This window comes from Melospiza melodia, chromosome 5 (assembly GCF_035770615.1).
Source record: "Melospiza melodia melodia isolate bMelMel2 chromosome 5, bMelMel2.pri, whole genome shotgun sequence".
Classification (NCBI taxonomy): Eukaryota; Metazoa; Chordata; class Aves; order Passeriformes; family Passerellidae; genus Melospiza; species Melospiza melodia.
Window position 1 is genome coordinate 10508498 of NC_086198.1, and position 26913 is coordinate 10535410.

General features: G+C 38.0%; 1 protein-coding gene across 1 annotated transcript in view; it reads right to left on the bottom strand.

Moving 5' to 3' along the window:
- Window positions 1-2078: 2078 nt before the first annotated feature.
- Window positions 2079-26913, bottom strand: part of CPE (carboxypeptidase E) — a 55575-nt gene continuing 30740 nt past the window's right edge. Inside the window, 8 exon segments of the mRNA XM_063156255.1 lie at window positions 2079-2786; window positions 4104-4222; window positions 6517-6616; window positions 8641-8780; window positions 14886-15068; window positions 16087-16204; window positions 17123-17290; window positions 18906-19102. Of these exon segments, the coding sequence (XP_063012325.1) occupies window positions 2688-2786; window positions 4104-4222; window positions 6517-6616; window positions 8641-8780; window positions 14886-15068; window positions 16087-16204; window positions 17123-17290; window positions 18906-19102 (1124 nt within the window). The 3' untranslated portion in view covers window positions 2079-2687.

Here is a 26913-nt window from a genome sequence, read left to right on the forward strand (position 1 = left end):
TTTATGGCATACTCTGCAGACATGCACGGCCAAAGAGGTCACATTTTGAACCTGCAAATTACTCACACGTTTTACATTTTAAATAAAACTGTAGATTTATTGTACAATAGTACAGCATGTGCCTTTTTAACCAAAAGCTTAGCATCACATAACACTTTAATCTTCCATTAAACATACACAGTCCTACAACACAGCTCAGCTCAGCAAGCTACAAAATGAATTAATTTATTGAGAGTCCTGGCTACGCTGTTCTTAAGGATGTTTACCTAGAGCAAGAACAGTGGCAGTGGTTCTGGTGCTGAAACATTTAATCACTTTTACCTTTTCTCAACACAGTAATAGCAAGCAGTCACCTAGAGCACAACAAACAGATCACTTAAGGGACAGCACATTTAATTGCAAATGTATGAAACAGTAGACCAGGGGATCTCACACACATCACACAGGTGTGGATTAGAAACCTGTTACGAGATCACTTTGATGCAATGTCTGCACTAACTATGCCACAGGAAGACTGGATGCATGACAGGCACCGTACCATGAAGTGTCATTTGGATTGAAATTCTTAGGTTTGGAAGAGGCAGACCAGGGTGTTCTGTACAAATATACACTTGCCTTATTACATTAGTTTACACTCCTGTAGCCATTTGCCCATGTGACAGCAACATCTTGTTATAATTCATTTTTATACCATTTGCTTCAATTTTACCTGGTTCAATTAAAAACAAGGTCATTACTTACAGACATAGAAGGTGTTCTGTGCCACATCTTGGCCTTTCAAATTGTCATAGACATCCAAGTTGGTGTAACCAGGCATCCTTTATGCATGCTCTTGTGCACAGCTAGCTACAGGGTGTTATTAAGACACATTCAGATAAGATTCTTTATTTGCCACTGGGGTTTTTCATTGCAATGGAGAACCAAAGCTCATCACTATATAATGACTTAGAGTAAGTAAATTTCCTCTGAAATTTGGAGTTAAACATCTACAACCCCAATGAGCTGCAGGTTGCATCACAAACTCTTCATCAGAGAGAAAAAGTTTATGCTTTTTTATTGCTGTTCAGTTTACCATTGCGTGTCTAACCTTAAGCCTGTTCTTTAAAAGGATCAAGTGCTACTTTAATTAAAGAATTTAAAATTCTCAGAAAACAGTACTTTCATTAATTTTTTTAATACCCAAAGGAGGTAAATTTGGATCCTGCACCTGAATACGTGATTTTTCACTTACAGCAGGAGTGTGATAGTCCACTCTTGATTGGTTCCAAATGAGCACCAGCTAAAATAATATGCTAATCAAAACACAGAGAGTGGTATTAAAGAAACAGAGGAAGGAAATCTCTATCAAATATCTGATCTTGAATTAAAATAGACTAGCAATATATGTAAGCTTTCAAACAGACAAGATGCCTAGCTTATCTCAAGTAGCATACCAGGAGTCACTTCCGAAGAATTACACCAAACTTGCACCTGCTGTGGTCCATGTGTATTCTCTGGCTCTGCAAATTTCACTCATCTTGGCCAAAATACTATAGCATGTTAATTAAATTTTTAAAAAAAATCAAAAAGGGACCAAAAAGAATGGTTTTAAACCAAAGTTGCTTTTGTATCAACTTCAACATTTTTCTGAAAATTTCACCACACTGAAAAAAATTTCACTTATCTGTCTTGTTTCTAGTTTTAGGTAAGACTAGCCAGCAGAAGAAACAGAGCTTGAAACAAATCCATTATTGACTTGCAACACTAAAATTACAATCTCAGTAGATTTCCAGCTAATTGTCTAAACTGTAATATTTTGATAGCCTTGACTGAAAAGATGAACTCTTAGCTGATTATCTAGACATCATGGATACAAGTAAAGACTGTTGAAAAGGTAATTATTTAATTAAAACAGACTACACCTGAAATTATTTTTTCTTGCCGTTGAACAAACACAAGCAGCCTATAAATGAGATGCACTAGATCTTCTTCTTCCACTCAGAATTTCTAATTTGTTTAACAACTAATGAGAAGTACTTAAAACCTGATCTCCAAATATTATCAACTGTTTAAGGAATAAAGCTCTGCTTTTTCCTGAATTCATTCCATGCCATCTTTTATTAAAGAGTTTACACAGATTCTTTCTTCTTACTAAAATGAAGTCAGCTTGTGTTTCTTACATGTTTAAATAGCTCCAACACCAGAGACATACAAAGTGTTATACTGAATTTTAATCCTTGCAAAACATTATTTCACCACACACTGTTATTATAAATCTTTTCAATAGCATCCATTATAGAACTCAGTAAAGAGCACTGTCTACTACTATGCACTGTCAAATATTTCTGGCAGTATCGGTAATCAACTACAGCATATTTATTTTTTAAAATCAAGTGTTAACCTACATATTCTGAACTTGCAAATAATACACAACAGATTTTACTGTCATATAGGCTGCATATTCATTCATTTTTTCTGATTTTTATAGAAGAGTAAATTTTCTATAACAATATGAAAGAAAATTAATAACTTATTTATCTATCTAGGAGGCTAGTAGTTATTTGTAATCATATTAATCAAAAGATGACTGAAAAATTCAAAGTTAATTATTGTGAAGTGCACAAAATCTAGAATATAGGGATTTTCCACAGTACATTATACTAAGTCAACATATAATAGATTAAAAGCTGTAAAGCCAAAATCATCATTTAAAAATTTAGTGTTTCTGACATCATCTTCCACCACTCCATCAACTCTTCTTTTTCCTCTTCTTTTCTTTCAGACAATGACTCCAGCTCAAAATCAACCTGATTAAGAGAAACAATCAGAAACATCAGTAAGACTTACAGATAGGGAATAGTTAGGCTTTTAAGAGTCATTTATTGAAAGAAGGTGCTTAACACAAACATAGGGCTTAGAGAGGTACCTTCTGGTTCAGGCTGGGTTTATTCCAAAGTGTCTCAAAGCTGATTAAAATACATGCAATACTAGTATATCAGTACAGTAACTTATCTAAAAATACACACAGGTGAGCAAAATTTCCTAAAGAACCAGACATCTGTCCACTTGTATTTAACTTGACTAAAAATTTCAGAAAGTATGGGCCAATGAAATTAAAACTGAATAACAGCCAGCCACATAAATCATGTGGCGTATTATAAAAGGTATCATCAGCATATTGCCAACACCGATCACAGAATATTGTGAGTTGGAAGGGACCCACAAGGATCATCAAGTCCAACTCTTATGAGCTCCACTGTGTAACCAGCTGAGCTAATCTCAGCTAACACTAGCCGAGCACTGCAGACCCCCAGCATTTCAAAACATGTATTCAATTTTATGCCATCAAAAAAATCCAGGGAGCTTTTCCTAACACATGGCTCATTAATGTAGATACCATGTGCTAGTTTCACAGAATTCACAGAATGGCTAGGTTGGAAGAGACCTTAAAGATCATCAAATCCAACCCAGCCCTAACACCTCAACTAAACCATGGTGCAGCCCATTCCAGAACTTTATCACCCTTTCCATAAAAAACTTCTTCCTTTAGTATATCTTAATATGTGATTCAGACTATTGAAATAGCACTTACTTTAAATACCTCCACATCTGTTCAGACAGTGAATTTAAAATGCTTCTGAAACCTTAGATGGAGTCTAGATCTTATCAACCTCACACACTGGATATCCATGGAAAGCAGTAGCTCATTGCTACCTTTCTGCACAGAGCTGGCCACTGGTTTGAACCTAAGCAGGTACTCATTTGACAAATTAAATTTAAAAAATGTCTACATCAAAACCTCAACATCTCTACTTTTTATGTTGTGCTATTAAAAGATATTCCATAATATTCTATTAAAACATGTACCAATAACATGTTATCTCAATATTTCCCTTCTCTGTGTCTTTTTATTATAAATAATGCCAAGATATTAAAGAGTTTACAGTGAGATTGCTCTCAGTGGCTGGTGCATCAAGTGCTAGAAGAGTAATTTCCAGACTTTCTAAATTCATATGTTCTAGAATATTCTGAAAAATCACCTCCTCCTTAGATGCATACCACGAAGGAAAAAGGGACCTTTTAAATGTATAATAGAGGATAAATGAACACATGTGAACACTTACCACAACAGCAGGGCTGAAGGGCACAGCCACTTTTTTAGTTATTGCTAGATAGCCTGGTGCTGAGGCTGTAACTTTGTAATTTCCAGGCACAAGCAATCTCCAGTAATCACCATCCTTGGCTGTAAAGAAGAAGAAAAGAACCCAAATAAATATGTATAAGACTAATTACACAGCTAAGAAGCAAGGCTCATATGTCAATCTTTTATATTCCTGTCAGTGCTTTCTTTTTGACTGCCTGAAAGGCTGTACATATATATATATATATATATATGTGTGTGTGTGTGTGTGTATGTATCATATTTGCTTCCTTTCGGGTAATCAAAAACATTTTAATTTTGAAGTTGTGCTGGAGACCCCATGAAATATTATGCCCGCTGAGGCTGAAGGCTCTGCATCACACTGAAGAAAAGGACATTATGGGACATTACTCCACTTCAGAAGCACTGCCCAGCCAATGTAAAGTCCCTGCTAAATGTCTGAGATTCTGTTTGCAATGTGATAGGGATTTTTAATGTTCCTCGGTATTCTGATAATCCAAGCGTAAATAAATTTCATTCCCGTCAAATTTAAATAAGTGGGACTACCTTTCTCATCTTTCAGAAAAAGCTACAAATCATAATTTCCTAGAATATTGCATGTGTATCACCCTTGAAGCATCACTATCTACATGCTTCCAGGCATTGTCAGGGGTTTTTTCTTTGGTTCAGAGAAACAAAGAAATGGAAGCTTGATCCACTCAGGTCAAAGAAAGGCTCCTCCCACACTGTTACTACAGTTTATGTTTTCCAGTCACAGAATCAAAACTCATCATAATCTTCTCTAGAAATGACCCTATTGCATTTTCACAAAGACTCAGATCTTCCCTGCACCAGCAGTAGGCAATTATCTAATTTGTCACAGGCTAATAATTTGAATTTCTTGACCTCCGGAAAAGATTGCAGAGCTATTCTAAAGTTCAGCTTTAGAGCAGTGCCATTTAGAAGATTTGGCCATGCTCTTTGTACTAGTCCCTTAAATGCTTTTTCACCACATCTGCAGCTACACAGTGTACAAAGGGAAAAATTACTTAAATATCTGCTATTTGCATGGTCAAAAAAAATGTCAGTAGGCAGTCCAGTTGTTCCCAGATTTTTCTCTTCATAAAACAGAATGGGAAAAAAATTGCTGTAGAACTACAGCAATGATCTATTATAATTTCTGTCACTGCAACAAAGCAGAATTTCAACTCATGAATAAAGAGCAGGAGAAAAGCCAAAGAATATTTCTCCCTCATTTTGACTGTGCTAATACTCAAGTACTTGTTTTCATCCCTGTTTTGACAATACATGACTTTAAGTCTTATACACACACAATGATGTGAAAAGATTTATAATTAGATGCAATTTTTGTGTCATAGAAGCATGAGCTCCTCTCTCTCAAATACCTCTTTGCACAGTTTATCCCCTTTTTATTATGCCTGACAATTTATTTCCAGTCTCTATACATTTTGCCTCCTTGTTTACAGTGACAGAAGATAACTCATGTTTTCACAGACTGTTCTCCTGCTGGGCAGAAGAGCTGCTGGTCTCTTTGCAGGTGATGTACCAACACAAATCAGAGGTGACTAAATATCCTACCAATCCTGTTCCATAATATTCTGCATTTCTGTGACAGTACAGTGAGACATTTCATTGAGAAAATGAACATAAAATAAGCTCATGCATAAAGCAGTGACATTTACTTATTGTTTCTCTAATTGGTATCTTTTGCAAATCTCAGGATAGGAGAGCACAGGTGTAAAGGGAAGGCTGAAAGTTGGCACACTGAGAAGCTATTTCTGAACTCACTCCTAGAACAAAGCACATCATCACTGAAGAGGTGACACATCATTTTCTGTCAACACCAACCAACACAATGCTTTCATCTTTTAGAATCACCCTTCTGAAAAAACATCACGTAATTGTAAACAGCAGAGAGAATTTATCTTTGCTGAAGGAGGTTATGTAAATTGGAAATCTGTCAAGAATTTACATACCAAAAGGTATGACTGCATTGTGAAAAATATAACACTTTTGGACTTAAATTTAGCCTTCAAACTGAAGGCAGCACTGTTGACAGAGCTTTAAATCCCATCAGAGCTGTGAAACACTATTTGCTTCAAAAGTAGAAGACAGATTAGAGCATTAATAACCAAGAGCCACCCAAACCAATTTACACTAGAGACCCATGAAGTAAAAAAAAAACCAGTCTCAGCTACTCTGAGAGCAAAATACAAGTGAAAGATTCGTAAAATCTTCTGGGCAACAAACTTCTTGAGGTACAACGTACCATCCTGGTTTTGAACTTTTGCTCCCTTAAAGCTGCAGTTAAAAAGATGTGAAATGGCTCCAGGTTGCTAAGCCAAAGAGAAGCACTGCTGAGGTACCACACTCACCTGATGTAACATCATGGCTTATCCCCTCCACAGAAATTGTAGCATTTGCAATTGGATTGCCCTGAAGATCTTTAACAAACCCCTTCACTCCTCGATGAATCTAAAATAAATAAGGTCACCAACAAATGGTAAATAAAAAATTCTTAAGAAAAGATGGTGTTTCCTGGCAATGGATTATATCTATTGATATATCTAACAAAGCATGGTATGAATCCCACAATCTACAGGCTGACCACTATCAACGAAAAATACTAAATACCATAATGCAAAAGGGAATGAAGAGGAAAATAATTCAGCAAGTAGTTATAATAATATATCTATTCAATGCAAGTAATTCTCAGAAATACACAGCAAGTAATAATACATGTAAACATTGACTTGCAAATCTTTGTCATATTGGGAATTAATGAATGCACAGAAAAGCTTTGAAAGAACAGCCTACAGAAACATTTCTTTTAAAGTTTCATCAACTGTAAGAATGCAGAGCTAATGACATTATTTCTTAAAGGTGAAGCATTAGGAAAGTAAATGCACTTTGAAGTCACTTGCACTTCAGTGGGCAATCCCTCTGTGAGGTGCTTGAGCTTTCTATTGCACACCCCAAACATGCAGTTCTGTGAGCTGGGACCACAGAGAGTCAAACATTCCCTCCTGGGCTGTGGGAGAAGGGCACTGGTGGGTCATGTCCTTCTCCTTCGTGCTCCAGGTAACAGCCCCAGCAGCAGCTAATCCGTCTGCTCCCACTATATATGAAATTAAAATATGACCTCAGTGTGCAGAGGGACCAGTGTATCTTAAGCACAGCCTGAAAGCAAACTCCTCAGCAGCAAGAGACTGAGGATCAACTGCCTTTTCTTCTCCAGAAACAGGGAACTCAGTGCTGGGGATGAGGGGATGTTGGGAACCTCTGTGGAGATGCTCCTCACTGTGAGCCTGGAAACGAAGCAGCAAAGTGCTGTGAAGTTCAGGCTTCTCTCTGATTCCATGTCCTTTGAAAAGGCTTGTGGATCCCAAGTTTTATTTTGAGATACTGATGTTCCCCTTTATGAACCTATATGGTGCATTCAGCTGCACCATAATTCAGCTGACAGATTCAGTTCAGATTCCTGTAACACACTCTGGGAGAAGCCTCAGAAAAGCAGAAATTACATATTTGCACTGTCCCCAGCACTCCCAGGGGAGCTGGAGCATAGACCTGGTCACCTTATCCTGCAAGAAGATAAAAACCAATGCCAAAGAGACCATCTGAACTTCAAGGATAAAGCTGGTAGCTCTGCAGGAGCAAAGGAAGTTGGCAAAATAGTATCTTATACATGAGCAATTTTGAAAATGCTGTGACAACACAGCTTTCCATGAGTCAGAGAAAATTAACCCCTAGGCAGGGGAGCTGAACAATTTGAGATGGATTCCATAAAGAATGGGTAAAAATCTGCAGGACAAGTACAGCTTTTCCCTTAGCCTACAGATAATGTTTTAACAGAACAGTATAACACTTCAAATATTCAAATATTTCAGGTTTCTGGCTAACTGAAGCATTTCTGCATAATTAAATCCTTAAAGAAATTAATGTATTAATTGATGGGCTGGGCTAATAAAGTGTGTTCCTCATTTCACAATCTCAGGTGTGCAACCACTAATGATATCAGATTTATTTGTAATTTTTAACTACAATATTCAGATTTCAGAAATTCTCTATGGTCTAATCCAGCTGCCCAGGTTCCTGTACATGCACAGAATGATCCTTCCCACATCAGCAAACACACTGGAATATCTGCAGAGGGCAATCCATCTCTCTGAGCACACACACCAGCACTGGGGCAGTCAGTCATAGACGGTGGAGATTTGTATTTTTTTTGCATTGAGGAACCCAACACAAATAATTTAATTCAAATGTCTTCAACAGTTTAAGTAGGGTGAGAAGGATTCCATACTGTAAATGCATCTATCTTTTCCACTCTTCTTCCACTTATATAGAAATATCACACAGGATTTATTACCACAGAGACAAATAAGAATTAAAGCAACATCTGGATTAATATGATATTTTGAATTAGATGTTCACAAACCACAAAGTTTAGAAGCTTTATGCACAATAGCTGGTTTTGCCATCCTCTTCTCTGTTACCTGCTCAATGTAATTTATAAGAGAGTTCTTGTTGTCCTCCCAGTAGCCCTTCAGAGTTTCTTCAGGTGGGAATTTTTCACAGCTCAGCTCCACTGTGATTTCAAAGCAGTTGCTGCTGAGGTAATTGAAATCCTGCATTCCTGCAATGCCAGAAAAGAGAGGCAGTGATGCATTTTGTGTTACTCTGAAGTAAGTAAGGGGGGACACATGAAATGCTGGGACTACTAAGAAAAGAACAGTTATTAATACAATTGATGCAGCTCCAATCCATCTGTTTAATTTTGAATTCAGAAGCTTTAAATCAGAGAAACCAATAGGACAAATAATTCCAGAATACATTTTCTTGACAGGGAAAGTTTAAAAAGGCCTTGATAAATAGGCTGTATACTTCTACTTGATGCTGCACGTGACCAGTATACTTTTAACTCACACATTTTTGGATAGCTGACATATAAATTACATTTCTTCTCTTGGGGAAAGAAAATTATTTTAGACTATGGCTAAAATATTTCCATATTAAAAAAACAACCAAAAAAGATGCTCACCTTGTAAGCCAAGAAGAATGACAATTAATTATAAAGCAAACTAAACATAATAAAGTGACATTGAAAAAAAGATTTATAAAGATGGGTCAAAAATGTGTTGAGTTTTTTCTGAAATTATAACATTTTACATGGAAAACATTTCCTTGTCAAGATTTGCTGCATAGATTCAATCATCTGCATAGATTTCAAATATTCTCCACCAAAAAAATACAAAATAAAACTTCCTATAAAATGTATTTATACTAAAATTTTTCTATGGATAGGGTTTCTCCAACTCAATGCCTCTGCAAAATCAATATTAGCTAGCTTTTGAAAGAGAGGAGAAGCATCACTATAAATGCAACTTTAATAATTGAAATTTTAAAACATAAGTAGTTTTAAATAATAGTTTTGCCTAAATTGGTCAACCAAAATAGAAGGAGGTTTCCAGGTTTTTGTAGCTGGATCAACCGACTGTAGAGGGACAGTGGCCATCCCCAGGAGGGTGATAAATATATGTTTTGCAGAAGCTGATGAAGGACCATCCCTCCCCTCCCCAGTCTGTCTAGCTAGCAGAGTCAGTGGATTCTCAAATGGAGGCCTGAAAAGAAAGCAGCCAGCAAGCTTTTTGAGCAGCCACCAAGCTTTTTGAGCAGCCCCATGGAGGTCACTGAGGGATTCAGGAGTGTTCCTAGCACAGCTTGTTCATGCAGCTCTGTGTTCCCCCATGCAAGCTGCAGATGAGACCTGAGGCACTTTACTGAGCACCAGAGCTGCTCATGGGTCCACAAGTGCCCAGAGAGCTGGTGTCACACCCCAAAGAGAACCCCAAGGATGGCAAACACACTGAGTCAGGCGGGATTTAGCCAGCACACTAAGGTGAAGAGACTCTTTTCTGCCAACCAGGCAACAAGACTCCCAACTACTGACAGGCATAGGGATTTTTCTGACTGCTAAAAGAATTTTTTTTTAGAAGGATGAGGATACTGAAGGCAAAGGCTCCTGGGAGGGATGGAGGGATGGCTCTGATGTTCCAGCAGGCAGAACTCTTAGATGGTCCATTCAGCAATACACAGCAAGAGAGCAGTGGAGTCATGAGTAAAATCCTGACAGCAGGGCTGACTATCATATATCTGTTCTGGACACTAGATAATGCTGCTTTTGCTGATTTTTGTACTTCTTCTAAAAGACAGAAAGAACGCATGAAGAGGAGAACAGGGAGCCGAAGGGCACAATGTAATTTTACTGTAGTGACAGTAATTCTGGACCATTACTGTTCCAATTCTCAGAAAATTTCTCTTTCCTCCCAAAGTATTACTCAGGGATGCCCTAGTTTCTCAAGAACAGAAAAAAGAAGAAATATATTTTTCAGTTTTGCACACAATGTCCATATCCTGTAGTTTATTTCCCAGAGCCTGGCCTTGCCCAAGGTTTATGTGCTGCTCCTGAAAAAATTCATCCTTTGCATCTCTGAGACAGAGAATGGGATGAAGCTGGCCAAGATCCCAACTACAGCCTATCACATGTGCAATCTGGAGTGCATTGGGCTGTGCACTCTTTACCTCCCTATTCACAATGGTGATTAGGTGCAACACACAAGAAACCAAAACATTTCTAAAGATTTATCAAATATTGCAGCAACTTTGCTGCCCCTGGTCAAGTCCCTGAAGTGCCCTATCCATGGCATGTATCACATGCATGTACATCATCACGCTCCCAAAGCCTCCCACTGTGACCAAGTGCAGCACTGACTTTCTCACACTTTAACAGGAACTGCCCTCTGAAGATCAGAGAGGCTTAGATACATCAGATATAACTGAGATTCAACAATGAATGCCCTTTATTGCTGACCATGAGTAGGACTTTGAAACTGAGAACACAAAAAGTTCTCTGTTGCACTGCTCCAGTGGCTGAGAGACTATAGTGTCTTTATGTTACTGCTTACAAAAGTAAGCTTAGAATACAGGAAAAAACCTAATTTCTTCAGGTTTTAATAAAGGAACACCAAGCTTCATAAATGAAGTGGAATGCAGGGTGTGCCCCTGGTATCCAGGCATCAAAATTACTTAAGGCTTTGAGCTGCAAGTTACAGCACTAAGTTAGATCAGCTTCTTCACAAAGAAAAGACCTTTAGCAGGACAGGATGTACTTGAGTGGGGAGAACACGAATGCTTCCTACATTAGTGTTGAGCAAAATCCTAAAAATCCCTAACACTGCTGGCAAAACTGGTAATCCAAGTTAGGAATTAGTTGAGTGCCAAGGGTGATTTGAGAGTACCTGAAAATTTAAAAAAGACACTAAAACAATAGCCTAATGGTACAGCAAAGTAAGCTGCTTTGAAAAGTTATTTTTGCAATGACATGAATGTGATTAGACTCAGGTGACTCTGTAATGACAGAAAAAGCAGAGCAGGCATGTGGCTAGGTAGTAATTGATTACTATTTGTTCTTCTCATTTTTGCTTCCAGATAGGTAGTCTACACAAAGGATACGTTAAAAAGTCATTAAGGATGTTGAAAAGTTATACAGTCAGCAGCTAAGGAAATGCCAAAAATTAAAGCTGTTTCTGCAAATTTAGTTTGGCTTTCCCGCACATGAGTGAAATCATTAATTACATGCTGATACAGAGAAGGACTCCATTAAAAACATAGTGGTTTTTGTGTACAAACTTCTTTCTCCCCAGAGTCTGATGGCTAAAAGAGCCATTCCTGAGCACAGAAGAATGACCTCTTTGCCTTGGCTTGCTGTCTCTGAAAAACCTCCAGGGATCAGCTGATTACAGATGACAACTACTACAAGTGTAACAGCATCATGGCCTCAGCCTTGGCACAAAGGTGCTCTTGGGGGAAAATTTTCTCTGTACCCCTGCTCTGCAGACGGAAGTAACTGCCAAACAGTAATGTTGAGAAAAACCTAACAAAAAGTGTAATTGAGAGAGAGAAGAAAAAGTCAAATATTCCTCTACGTCATCCACCCTCTCCACACCCAAAAAGCCAGAAAGGGGAATTGCCACCTTGCATGAGGTTGGTGAGGAAATCCTGAGGTCAGACAAAAGGGAAGGGCAGAGCATGAATGCAATGGAGAGCTCCTCCTCACTTCCAGTTAGAGCAAAGGACTATCACCAGATGTCTCTGCCACAGATGTTCAGCCTTCCTACTGAAAGAATCCAGGTATTCAGAAAGCCATGAAAAGCAAGCCACAGTGACATGAGAGCCATCCACACACCACCCCTGCAGACTGAAGAACCAGTGGAGATGGCTGCTGGCCCACCTGTCTTTTATAAAAGGTACAAGGCCCTGAGGATCAATTATATGGCAAAGAAGTGATGTTGCACAACTGGGGCATCATAATGAGCTCTGTAGGGCAACAGCATCTATAGTAATTAATTCAAATGAAAAATCATCCTTTCCTACTGTCAAAGGCAGAACCTAGGAGATGGCCAGGGATGGGCCAGAAAATAGGCAGGAGTGGATACTGGAGCTGTGTTTGGTGCAGAAAGGAATCTTCAGTAGAAGAGTGAGAAAGGAAGGGAAAAGGGGAAAGTGGGGTACAAAAGCCCAAAGGAGCCCAAGGGTGCCAAGGTAGAGAAGTACCAGCTTAGCTCCAACAGGAGCCGATGCAATGGAGACAAGGCCTTCACAGTTTCTTTTGATATATTCCTAACTCTGGTAAGGATGTGCAGTGGAATACTTTCCCTAAAGCAACATAAATGGCTTTTCAACAGTTTATGCTGCTGCTAACTTTAAGTTCATTGCCATATGGACAGCAAAAGATCACGGATACCATCAATAACTGAATTGCCACATTTTCGGTTTCAGATGGAACTTTTAGTATTAAAACTTCCCAGAAAATTTTCACTTGAACTGAGCAGTGTTTAGTCATTTTCCTTAGGACTAGACATAGAAAGAGCAGAACTGTTCTCACTGAATTATATTTGTTTTTTTAAGTCAGCAAACACCACCACAGAGGTTTTGTTCAAAAGTCACAGCTTGCCAGCTGATTTCTGCACTTGAACAAAAACCCCAAACCAATAACAGATTCAATCTGTATGGTCCAAAGTATATTGTTGTCTCTCTATTTTTTATTAGTTGCCTCGTATTAGGATGAGAGATCCTGCTTAGCACTAGCATTCCTGCCTATTAACAAATATGAGAAAAAGAAAGGCCTCACTTGGGAAATTAGCAATCTAGCTTAAAATAAGTTCCAAAAAGAGGAAATGAAATTTCCAAAGACTTTCTCCAATGGAAAAATGTGTCTTTGCCATACGCCGTTTAATCAGAATCAAAGTATTTCATCAAAACAATGGAAAAACTGCTTTTCATAGCATTTTCTTAAGGAAAAATAACTGAAGTTAAATATATCTACATTTATATATATAATATTTAATATTTCATTCGGCTAAATTTAAACTGATTTAAACAAATTTTAACTATTTTTATATTTTATATTTTAACTGTTTATATTAATATTTTTCAGCTTTTGCAAACTTCGGTTTTCAAGTTTTAATGGTTCCAAGAACTTTTTCAAGAATTTTAATGGTTCCAATTCAAAGTCTGAAAAGCCTCACACAAAGAGATATTTTGAGGTTTTAGTTGCATTCAGAAATGTCAGTATTTTACTTCATACTCAGCCCCTGGTGATCACTGGCTGTGTGAGCACTAGCAGTTGTTCTGTTTCTAATTTCTTCACAGGAGCTTAAATATTTTCTTCTTTTAGTACCACCTTACTGTAAGAGAAGCAGAGTTAGGCTACCACTTAGGCTGTCTAATGCTTTGAGAGATTCCTATTCACTTCAGGTAAAAATTTAAAATTCATTCAGAGACTGTAATTGAATATCAAGAGAAAAGCAAAGAATTAAACAGTTATGTGTCTTCAAAGTTATCCAGCATAAATCAAAAAAGCCAAATAACAGGCAAATCACTCCAACACAAGCTGGGTCAGAAATCTTCAGCTCAGTTTTCATTCCAAGTTGAGCAGAGGCAGAACACTCCAAGATTTAGATATCCCAAGACTTATTTGGCTCAGTTTACAAAGATATCAAAATTCTTAATAGAAAGGAATAAAATGTTTCATTTGAATTAAATGTCTCATTTCATGCTCCTCTTCTGGACTTCTGGAAAATTAGTCTGGACATGCCTGCAGTAGCCCTGCTGCTCCTCTGAGCACAGAAGGCTCTACCAAAACCTTGGAAAACAGCACCTGGGCAGGAATCAGACACTAACCAACCCACAAAGCATGGAGATGCAAATGTAAGCATCTTCATGGCTGGTTTTGTTGCCATTAAAATCCACGGCCAAACTCCCATTTCCTATGACATTCCAAAATCAGGCAACCAGGCTCCCCTGCTTCCTTCAGCTTGGATGCCTTCATTATTGAGGTTCAAATGAGCCAATAGCCTGCTCTACTGAGGATTTGTCAGGGGATTTTTCACTCTTCTTCTTAACCCCTCCCCGCCAAAAAAAACTCTCCTAATATTTCATGATAGCAGAGACTTGCCCACTGTGGAACTATTAAATTTGCAATGACCTGGAGCCTGAAGAAACGCTGTAGAAAAAGCCATAAAAAGGAGTATTTTAATAGTTATCACTGTGAGCTTTATCAGACTTTATAGATGTGGTGAGTGATCAGCCTTTGATTTAGCCTCAGCCAGACCAAAAGTTGTGGATAACATAACTCAAGGCCAGAATAAGCAGTGACACGGACTGCTGTAGGTGGGCTCACCTCCTGGGACACTGTACCATGCACCACCATTAGTTGTCCCATCCACAAAGCTGCTGTCATCATCATTTTTACGGCACGGTGGTCGGTTCGGGTCAGACATGGCAGGGTTAAAGGAAGAATAACTGCGAGCCAGGCTTTGAAAAATAGCATCATCAGGGCAGGAGCTGTACTCATGAGCACTGCCTAGGGAGGAGAAAAATCCCAGGAACAAGAATTATTAAAAGGGCAGTCATAGTGACTAGGCTCACAATTTAGACCATCAGCACTGCACAGCAGAACTGTGCCTGAAAATACTGTGTACACAGGGAAATGTCCTACAGCATCACAAGATAACATGGCGTTATCTTTTTAATGTTAACATTTCCTCATTACTTCAGCAATTATTGCCCTATTGTTAAAGTGGCTCATCACAAGAGTCTCAATATTTATGAAAATACTACTTTAAAAGTGCACTGCAAAACCTAAGCTATTCTAGGCTTTAGGTATTTTTAGAAGAACACATAGTTCAAAAACACAGATTTCTACCTAAAGAGTTTTACAGTTGGATATTAGAAGAATTTGCAATTAAAACGCAATAAAGTCAACTGAAAGAAGAGAATCAAAAACAATATCATTTCATGAAACTTTGGTCATGTGTTCATCCCATAGTAGCATAAAAAACCAAACTAATATTGCTGTATACTTTATGATTACATCTATGCCACAATGTGATCCTTTTTATAAGGGACCAATACTGAAAACAGTGATAGCTGTTTCTGTCAGCACACTACTGCTTTCAGAAATTCATTTTTTACAGGTGCAAGAAACCTTAACCTAGATACATCTTTCTCACTTCATTTAAACAGGGTACAAACAACCCCAGCTAATTTAAGAGCTAAGCTGCCTTGATTAGTATATCTGAGGGACTACTATTCCCTCAGGCGTTACATCACTTTTGTACTGAAACAAACTATCATCTTCAAAACTAGAAAATATGGTCATACAGTGACTAGCTTTAATCACATGATTAGCATGATAAAATAAGTCATCATAATGCAATGACTACAAATAACTTTTTTTTTTTTTTCAATTTTTATATGGTTTTGCAGTGTTTTATGGTTTCGCTTGCACGGTTTATAAAGTGGATCTTAGCTACCAGTGAAATAAGTACAGAATGAAGTTTCTATCTCCTACTGTTTCCTGTTAACTTCTATTTACATACCACTCCGAGTCTCGTCATAAGGATAGTTTGCAACAAGGTCGCCTCCATGAAGATTGGCAGAGAGCACAAAGGGAATATCCATAATCCAGTGAATGACACCCTTTGTTTCAGGAGCAAGCTACAACAGAATAGCATTACCAGCAGTTACAAATCAATAATCCAATGTAGAAACATTCAATTAAATACAGTGGGCTTAATTATTACCACATAAACTCTGCAAGACAGTTAAGTGAACAGCAATTTTATTCTGGCTCCAGAGAAAAATAAGTCAGTCCTTACATTAGATTTATAATTATATTAATTGGATTAATATAAGTCCAAAACTGGTGTCAGCTATCTCAGAATGAGACTACAAAAAAAAGCAATCTCAATCTTTTACTTCTTCCTATTATGGATAAAAAAGCCTACTCAATTTTAAACAAAGGAATATAAAATTTTTTTTTAAAATGTTGGTGCAGTTTTTTCTCTGCATGGAAGGTAAAATTACTTTATTAATATTTTGAATTTGAAGCCAGAACACAGCTATTAAGGCCACAGTCCTATGGGACTGCAGTCACAACAGTCAGTTTTCTAGAACTTCCTCTGGGGGTAAACACAAGAAGATAAAAATCCCTCCAGATATACAGCTGCATATTCAAGGCCTAAACTTAACAAAAATGCATATGTTATATGTGGGAATAGCTATCTGGCTACCAATATAATTAAGCACAATACACAAGTGAATTTCTAGCAATAGTAAAAATGCAGAATATTTGGAAAATCAGCTTAAAATCAAGAGAGAAGGCGATACAAAAAAAATTAAAAGATACCTTTTGACTGAGGAATTGTCTAAGGATTAAGACGGATCAAAAGAGTACACTACAGCAATCCATTTTGAGGAAACAAATCAAGAAGCATCAGATGGATAAACTTAACAAAATGAAAAAAATATTCAGAACAACATGAACAATAAAGAGCTCTTAGGGGTCACTACTGTTTGCTTACATAAAAGGAAGAGATGGGCATGTCAGTGACCCAACATTCAGCCCCTACTTACCTTGGGATTCTGGTCCACAGCTTTTTTCATGTTCTTCAGAAGATGGTTGTTAGGGCCACCTTCTTTCTCATTAATGTAAACTATTCTATCAAGATCGGGGAAATTTCGGTTCAGATCTATCCCCTGGGCATTGCTTCGACCAACAAACCAGTCTTTCAGCTCACCAGGCTGAATGAGGAAAGGTAACACAAAGAGAAGGGAGATGAGTAGATTCAGGAGAATGGCACACTTGGACTAAGGATGAGTAAAATTACCAGCTATATCAGATTTTTCAGTGCCAGGGGTGTCTCCCCACAAGATTTGGCTTTTCCCCCTTGCCTCATGCCCTGACTGTGAATTACAGATCTCATTGTAGCGAGAGTCACAACACCTGTAGGCTGATCTGGAAGCCAAAGGAACGTTTGCATTTGTTTCAAGCTCCTCTAAATAACTTCCAGGGTAAAGAAGGACCTTAAGATTTACTTGAATCTTTTATTGTGTCTGGCAGCCTTGTTCACTGAAATGGTAGCCATTAGAATTTTTGCAAAATTATTTCTTTAAACTGATTCTCTAAAACAAGTTTTGGATTTCATTAAGGAAATGCCTTCAGAATATATAGTTTTTCCTAGCTTCTCTCTGTAAGCTGTCAGTACTCTTTAATGTAGGTTGTTTGGTTACTGATTTTATTTTGGGGTATACTGAATATACTGTCATACTCTGTGTACAGGATCAAGATTTTCTAAATTAGAACAGCAGTACTAAATAGAGTCTTATAATATTTAAATTTTAATCGTTTAAATTTTAATGCAACCATATAAAAGCAGGTGTACTTTGGCTAAGGGGAGAAAGTTTCAAAAAATATTATGAACCTCTAGAGAGAGAGAGATTTCAAAGTAGTAAAATGTCACATCAATCTGAAGACAGCTTCTGCTTCACTGCCACGAGAGGGAGATGTATGACCGAATATAAAGAGTCTGTGCATATTTTTAAAGACTTCATGAGAATCAGTCTAATAAAGATCTTAATAAGGTTTGACTTATTTAATCATAAACAGAGAACTTGAGAACTTTCAACATTTCAATATTAATTTAAAAAATAAATATACCTTGTAAGCAAGGAAATTCTTATTTTTGTTTATAACAAAATAAGAATCCGTATTTTGACCAGAATCTGTATAACAGTGTTAGTATTTGACTTTCATTTGCTAATTATGCATTAATACATTATATGTTTCTTGACTGAGTCATCGCCCTAAAATGCATACTAAATTTTCTTGACTAATACCTTAATTAAAGTATTTCATGCATGAAATTAAGAATCAAAAGTAATTAATGTTAATAAGATGGCTCATAATGCTTGTTGTTTGGGGACTAAGCTCTGGTGAACGTGAATAATTTTTTTAGGTGCATGTGCATAGGAGTTTCCTAAAAGAAAACAAACTTGCACTTTTCTAGAACTTTTGAAACATCATTTATTACTAGGAATCATTTATTTATTATTTAGGAAGTTAAGTCTTTAAGAAGTAGTTCAATCAGTGAACTTAGTGACAGAATATGCATGAAACATAAGCATAATTATATTTTTAAATCACAGGAGAGAAGGCTACTTGTTGAAAAGTCAAGCATAAATCCTCCTTGTTAAACATAACAAGCCTACAGTACTATTCGGAAATACTTTGGTTTTGTTGTTCCATCCAACAATTGCCACCAGGAGTCCATGTATCTGTAAAACTGTTAGTCCAAGAGCCATTATGATAAAGCTGGCAGACACTGATAGGTATTCTTACACACAGAGCCTTACAAACCTGGGATGCTGCCTTCTCAAAGCCATCTGGGTTCAAAGATGGCATGATATGGATACGTGTGCTATGGATCAAGTTGATAATAGTATCGTTTCCTTTCTGGTATTCATTACACAGGTACTGCGCCAAGAAGATGAGCAACTCCCTTCCAACAGCTTCATTCCCATGCATATTCCCAACATATTTAAATTCTGGCTCTCCTGCAAGAAAAAGAACATGTCTTAGAACAACATATAAAAATCACCCATGGACCGGATCACGCGGCGCCCCTGAGATATGGATATGACTATTACTACAGCTGGGCATGGCATCCCCAGGAAGCTCCAAAACTCCTTCTAAACCATGGCTTAACAAATGCTAATTAATATTCAGCTGTTTGCCAAAGGCAGAGTGAGAGCCACAGAGAACAACACAGTGTGCCAAAATAAATGCTAAGCACCAGCATTAACACTGCTACTGTGGAGATCTAATGCAGTTGATGCATCAATACTACAAAAGCGTGTCTTGATTACTTAGTTTTAAAATATATAAACTGGCACTAGCAGGGCTCCTTACCTTAACTGTTCCCTCCAAGATTAGGTAAAGTTTATTCTACTACACATGCATCAAACTGCAATTCTTTCATGAAAGCAAGGCCACAACCAGCTGTTCATCACAGTCATTGAAAAATGTTACTCAGCAGGTGTTTTAAATATTCACTCAGACTTCACGGGCCAAGTGCAAAACCTAACTCATAAAATCAACAATTTCCATTCAACATTCTAATAAACAGAATTAAATACCATGCTTAAATATTCCATACAAATAACCTATATTTAATGCTTATGTGTATATTTAATGTAAATTTTGTACATATTACATAACCATGCAATACACATATTAAATGTGTAATATATATATATATGTTGTAGAACATATAGAATGTGTAACAAATAGATATTCTCTGTATAAAAAAAAAAATCCAATATTCCCAATTGCTAAATATTATCATTCTTATGACCATGGACATGAAAACCACACAACATATGTCTTTTGGAGCAGTGAAGAACTTGCCTATTAAAAGACTACATTTTGGGCTCTCATTCCAGAGAGGTTTTAGTGTACATATAAATAACTAAACAAGATCAAGAGGAACTAAAATGAGGAATACGCTGTTTTCCAGGCCGAAGCTCCTTTTCCCTTATACTTTACATTTGGAAATGTAGTTCTGTTGTAACTGCTTTAATCAAACATTCAGTTAACTGTAGACTCTGGAAAGTCTTCAACCACACTTTGTGATAGCCTTTAGCTCTATTAAAGGGGCAAATTCAAGGCAGGAAAAATGTTACACAAACAACACCTAAGTAATTGCTAATCAAGCATGCAGCCATGTCTACTTACAACCCTTCAGTCTGTGTTCATTAACCTTAATCCAGTGATAAGATGCTAGCACATACAGTGCTATTAATACCACAGCTTTCCTTCCAGTTAAATCGGTTTTATAACTATGGATTCATCTCTGAAATGTTTTGCTAGACAGGTTTAAAAGTTTCCTAATTTGTGTGAAACAGTTTCACTTTATCTGACAGACAGAACGCCATTACTGTCACTAAACCCCTCCATTTCCTCTTTTGGCATTAAGATCCTATTTACTGTTTCTTTCTATCTGCTAATACCAGGGAATGCAAGAGCTTTAATCAACAAGAGTAATCAGACCATGCAATCAACCTGATCCCATAAAACAGATGGATCTGTATAATGAAATATGCAACACTGCACATCACATGAACTCAGAATACTCACACACATGTACACTGGCATATTACTTATGGGGAAAATGCTTCACAAGTTAACAGGCAAAATTGTTACTCCCCTAAATACCACCACAGCTGCATTTTGCACCTGTGCTTTTCCCTAGGACATACCTAAGCAAGCCTGAAGGAGAAACTTTTTCTTCTGATTCCCAGACCTGTGCATTAATCTCCCACTTTTCTCACCCACTTGAATTTTACAGGCCTGGTTCAAATGAGTAGAGAAACATATGTTTCCCATAGGGTATTACTGGGCCTTCCCCCAAAGCAATCATTAACAGTGTTTGTAAGGGCTCATGGAAACAGTCACACGGGGTCCACAGTGAGCCAAGAGTACAGCTTTGGATCTTCAGTAGTAATGACCCATCCCAAATAAGCCAGGAAGATGTACTGAGTCACTGGAAATATAGAAAGTGTTTCCTATGAAAAGTGATTGAAGAGATCAGCCCCATTTTCCTTAGGTCAAACATACCAATCATCATGTCACAGAGGGCTTGGTCAGGAGAACAGTACTTCCCAACACCACAACAGGGGACTGATTTTCAGTGAAAGGAAGCAATGGCAGCTTCTGGGGTGATAAAGAAAAATTACACAACTCAGAACACAAAATGTGAAACCAGTATTCAAAGAATCCTCTTAGCAATGAGGTGTCAGCACAATTCATAAGTTTTGCTGGCAAATCAAGAGTTAAAGATTAAAGTATCGAAAAGCAAATGTAAAAAGAATGAAAAGGAAAAGATAACAGAAAACTGAATAACATTTGAAGCCCTGCTTCAAAATGTAAATTCTGTATTTATATTTTATCTCCCTTGGGCATTTTCTTATCCTGGTCTTTGAAGCCAAGAAACCCATCTCCCATCCATCCTCTGGCTGCAGAAGACAAGGATGCCTGGTCCCCACCAGTCCACACCTTGGTTAGCCCCCAGCCCAAACACTTTCTTAATTCTAGGCACAGCAAGCAAATAAACACTGTGTTTCTTCTCAATATAAGTACTGAATGTCATACTGTATCCAAAAATCTTAGGAAAACTCATTCATTTGATCAGTGCAATGCAGCCAGCATCCCACACCCACTACTGCACCAGAAAGAACCAGCTGCTGCTGCTGCTCCTCCACTGCATGTGCTTACAGACACCTCAAAAGCCAAGGGTGCCAGCAGTCAGCTCATTGAACCTTAGCACTTCATGGTTTCCCTGGTCCAGTCATAGAATATGTCCTGCCACACCACTTCCACAAGGTTCAGCCTTCTCTGGAAAACAGCCTCTGGGTCACCTGTTGCCAGCACGCTGCTTAGCCAGAGGAAGAGCTGCTCTTGCCATTAATCCTTCATGAGCCATTTAATGCAGACCTTAATCACCCTTTGTAAGGTTCCATAACTGCAATTGCCTCAAAGTTTTTTTTTTTTTAATTAAAAGATTCTGTAAGTGTCAATTTGACGAAGAACTTTTAAATGGTGTCTTCAACCAGTAGAAAAACTTCTCTGCCACTGCAGAACTGGAAGTGGCTTTAAAGAAGAAGCTTGAAGAAATAATAGCTGCCTTTTCTCATTTCTTTGACCCCCAGAGAAAAGAGATTGTTTTCATGGATTCCCAGGGTCTAAGATAAAATAAACACAAAAGAACATTTACATTGTCCGAATATTTAAAATTCTTCTTTAATGAATTTTATTAATTTTCTGATGATATATCTTGACAAATGATAGTCTGTTATTCCCAGCAGAAAAAGTATGTCTTGCAACCAACGTATGGCATTTATAAATGCTTACACCTCATTTCAGCTCAGAGCCAATTTCAGATACAGAAATTTGTGATAATGACTGAATTCTAACATAAGAAATGAAATGCAGCAATCAGGTTTGTAAATATCTTAGTCATTCTGGTGAAACCTAAGGCATCACACCATTATGGCTCTTAGAAGGCTTTTACATCCTTCTTAGACTATATGTGGTATACTCATTACAACCGATGAACAATTGAGGAAAAAAGTATTTTAAAATGTCATGCTTTTCTGGTGCCTGGCAAACATTGGGAATGTCACCATTCCCCTCTGCAGTGACTGTCAGCAAAGGTCTTCCACAGTTTCCTAGGAACAGCTTGTACATCATTAATGCCAGACAGGTCATCCAATTAACAGTGACTAACCACTGCCATTTTCAGGTCAGGCTGTATTTGTACAGTAAAGACAGTAATTTTCTAAAACAGAGGGACAAAAAGTTTGCCACCTACTAATTATATACCCTACGAGTCAAGGCAACGTCATGCTACCAGCCATAGTCTAATGTCAAGCAGTTAGCCTGAAAATGTACAGCATTTCACTTGTGGAACTGCAAGCCATATGGGAGAAAAACAATTAAGTCCCAGGAAGTTTAAGTGCTTAAGGAACTCTTTTGCAAACCAGCCTCAGATATCCTTAAAAATTTGAGTCCTTCTGCTGTCCTGTATTTATTACAGAAAAGCCAAAAACATTCCTGACATAACAAATTTAGTGTTTCTGATTATTTACAGTTGCTTGTCATTTTTAATATGGCAACCAGCAAACTTCTCTTGTAGATAACTGGCAGAATAAATCTCAGAACCTCATTGGCAAGAAATTTATTCATTAAATGTTATTGACGACTTTTTTACACTCCAAATTTTTATTAGCATTTCAAAGAGAAAGAAATTATCTGGAGATCAACTACGTGGAAAACCAAAGATTATAAAATGAGTTTCTCCTCAAATGAGTTCTCTTCTCAAATATGAAAAAAGTGAGTAAAATAAATGAAGATGCAAGATAGAAAAGTGAACAAATTAGAAAATTTAGATTTCGAATACCCTGTAAAATAAATGTCTTCAATCTGCCTCGTAACAGCATTTCAATGTAAATGTTGATCTCCCCAGTTTGTGGAGAAAATGGCATTGAAAGACAGAGCCACAATCCAGTATTAGATTCCTAATCACTGGATAGGCCTTATGTAAACTTAGGACAACATTTATTAAGATGGTAGCATCGGCCTAACCTTGCTGAACAAGAAACTACTGGAAGTTTCACAGGTGGACTACATGAAAGCAGAAACAGATCAACAGTCAACACCAAAGATTTATAAAAAAAATAATATTTCCCTTTCTTGCCACTGGCTGCTGGAAAACACACTGGAAGAAAATAAGATGAAAAGAAGGATCTTTTGGCAACCTCTTGTTTTAAAAAAACCACACGTACTTTTAACAGCTATGATTTAAAATCAGTTTCAAGCTCTTTCTGGAAATTTTCATAATTACTTGAACACTATTGCTTAAAATCAAAGTTAACAATAAAATCTGTACAACAGATTAAACTTTGAGTGAAAGCTCACAAGCTGCAGCTGTTTCTGCTGGCCTTGACATAAAAATTAAGATGCAATCTCCATTCTACTGAGTACAAAGCTTGTGAGCTGGGCTTCAAACTAGGATCTTACGTGCCCTTGCATTGGAAATGAAATTCTCCAGACAGATTACCTCATGCCCAAGACAGCTATTTCCACCACAAAAGTTCTGGATGACTCAGTGCTTTCCCCAGGTTTCCAACATCCCACTCTCACCCCGGCAGCTACAGGACTTGGCACAGCCTCCCACAAAAAGTGGGCAAAGCATCTGCTCAGCTCCTGCAGTCCCCACCTACAGCTCTTTGCTGGCACATCCCTGTGATCCTTCCACAATATGCTGCACTTGCACTCAAGTGTTGCACAATGCAGCACTGCATCCAGCCTTGTGGGAAAAGCCCACCTGCTTTACCACAGAATACAACAATTTGTGCCAACTAGGTTGGTGTTACTGCTCACAAACTGATGGTTCCATCCAATACAGGTGGCGATGATTCTTTAAATCATAACAAACAGCTTGTAAAGGAAAACAAGTTTATTTATTTAATCAAACACTTTTAACTTAGTAAGAAACACTGAAATGTGAGATACAAAACCCCCTCATTTTATGTAAATGTGTTAAAAAGGCCTCTCAAGTTCAAAGCAGATTTTAAAAATCATCAGAACTTTAGAAGCAATAAATAACCTTCTACATCTGGATTAACCAAGTTCGTTTTATAACAGATTGCATTTCTTCTGCCCTAAGAAAACTAAATAAGAGTTTGCATTTACAGAATTCCTTAGTGTTACAGCAGCAAGTATTGTTAGCTCAGCACTGAAGACGAAGCTCCTAAAAAACCAAACATGAAATTGGTTTTCACCCCTACCAATCTGTGAACCACCCTTACCAGTCTGTGGCAGAGCACAAAACAGGGGTTTTTGCCTACCAGTTTCTGCTCTCACTGCTAGGAAAAAACACAGACCAAAACAGACCCTGGCATTCTTTGTAAAGGACACTGGCACTACAAAGATGCCATGAGTAACTGTCCGCAGTGGTGCTGCCTCTGGGATGTAACAGATTCATCTCTTCCATTGTGCTCAGTAGGAGAGGAGGATTTTCCATTTATAACAAGTGAATTTTCATTTCAAAAGCACTCACTATATCCCTCAAGTTTTAGTTGGCAGACAGAGCAAAGATTTTTTTTATTTTCAGTCTATCATTTTATCATTGAAATAAACCCAGTTATGAGCACGTTGACACATAATTTAGACATGTATTCATGATGGTTCCTCATCAAGTTCACTTTAACAAGCTCTCTCTCTTCAGCAAACTCTAGAATCAGCTTTTTCACTTCAGCTACAAAGGTACTTTGCCAGTTATCACAGCACTTCAAAAGGACCAAGCTCAACTATCTCATTCCTTTTGCATGTAACAACTATGTGGGGAATTTCAAAGCTAAGCTAGTTCAAACGCCTGCTGCCAGCAGGAGACACATTTGGGCTCTGCTTTTCCTCATCCTCATTTCATGAGAAATAAAGACAAGAAATAAAAATCAGAAAAAACCCACAACATTTATATCTAGATTCCAGACTCTAAAGTTAAAGAGCTGGGCGAGAATGCTGGACAAATAATCAAAATAATGAAAATAAGGTCTCCCTTATAAATGGAAACAAACAGGGGAAAAGTCAATGAAAACATGTCAATAATTATTTTTCAGTAAATTATACAGGCCAAATTAAACATTGTTATGTAGGTTTAGATTAGAAGAAATTATTTTCTGTGAGTATGGTGAGGCACTGGCACAGGTTGCCCCGAGAAGCTGGGGATGCCCAATCCCTGGAAGTGCTCAAGGCCAGGTTGGATGGAGCTGTGAGCAACCTGTCCAGTGTAAGGATCCATGCCCACATCAGGGGAGCTGGAACTAGATGATCTTTAAGGCTCCTTGAAACCTAAACCATCCTGTGATTCCCCTGCCACAGAGGTGGGCAAAAACACAGAAGTGCAGCCAAGAGCTTGTGCAGCAGCAACTTCCAAGCTGGAAATGATGAACATTGTGATTTTCCCAGCAGTGCCCAGAGCATACAGCAAATCTGAAAAGAGCTGAGGGAGTAAAGTCAGGCCAGGGCTCCTCCTCTGCAGCATCATTCCCCAGAACTCACTGCAAGGCCATTTTCCAGGAGGAAAGCAAGCTTGGGCAGCATTCAGGGCTGCACTGCCTTGGGCCCTGGGCTGCACCAGCATGTGAGAGGGAAGCACAGAGCTCATCTTCACCCAGCAAAACTCCCTGCATTGCTCTCTCCATAGAGGAGAGCTATTTCTGACTGAAAAGTACCACAATTTCTGTCACAAGGATGTTCTGAGTCCTTGGGATATATATTTTCTCTTGAGAGGAGTAAGAAATAACTAGTGGCAAGCCTCCAGACTTGTTTCCTGGATTTCCAGGAGCCTTCCTGAGGCATCACAGTGGCACTTGTTACTCCACCAAGCCTCCTGGTACTGGACGTTCCTTCTTGATTGGTAACTGGAACATTCTTTTATTTCACTGCTATTTTGTCACAATCTGACACTGTGTGAAAAAACCCGTGGGCTGCAGAGCTGTGATTCAGGCTGATGATGCTGAAGTGCATTGGTCATTGCTAACAGAGGGAAAGGGATAAAATTTTCCCAAAAATGTACCCCTCCAACAAGTCTCTTGTGTAGACACCACGTTACAAAATAACTGTTCCTTTTGCACTGGCATATTTATTCAGCTTCCCTTGTTCAGATGAGCCTGAATATTTGCTGATCTTACCTTCTTTGATTATTGGCCATGGAAGTTACAGAAAGTGTTATAAAGTGACCTTTTATAAAAATGACAGAAGGACAGAGGCAAAGTGCAGAAGTTAATTATGCTGTTAATTTGCT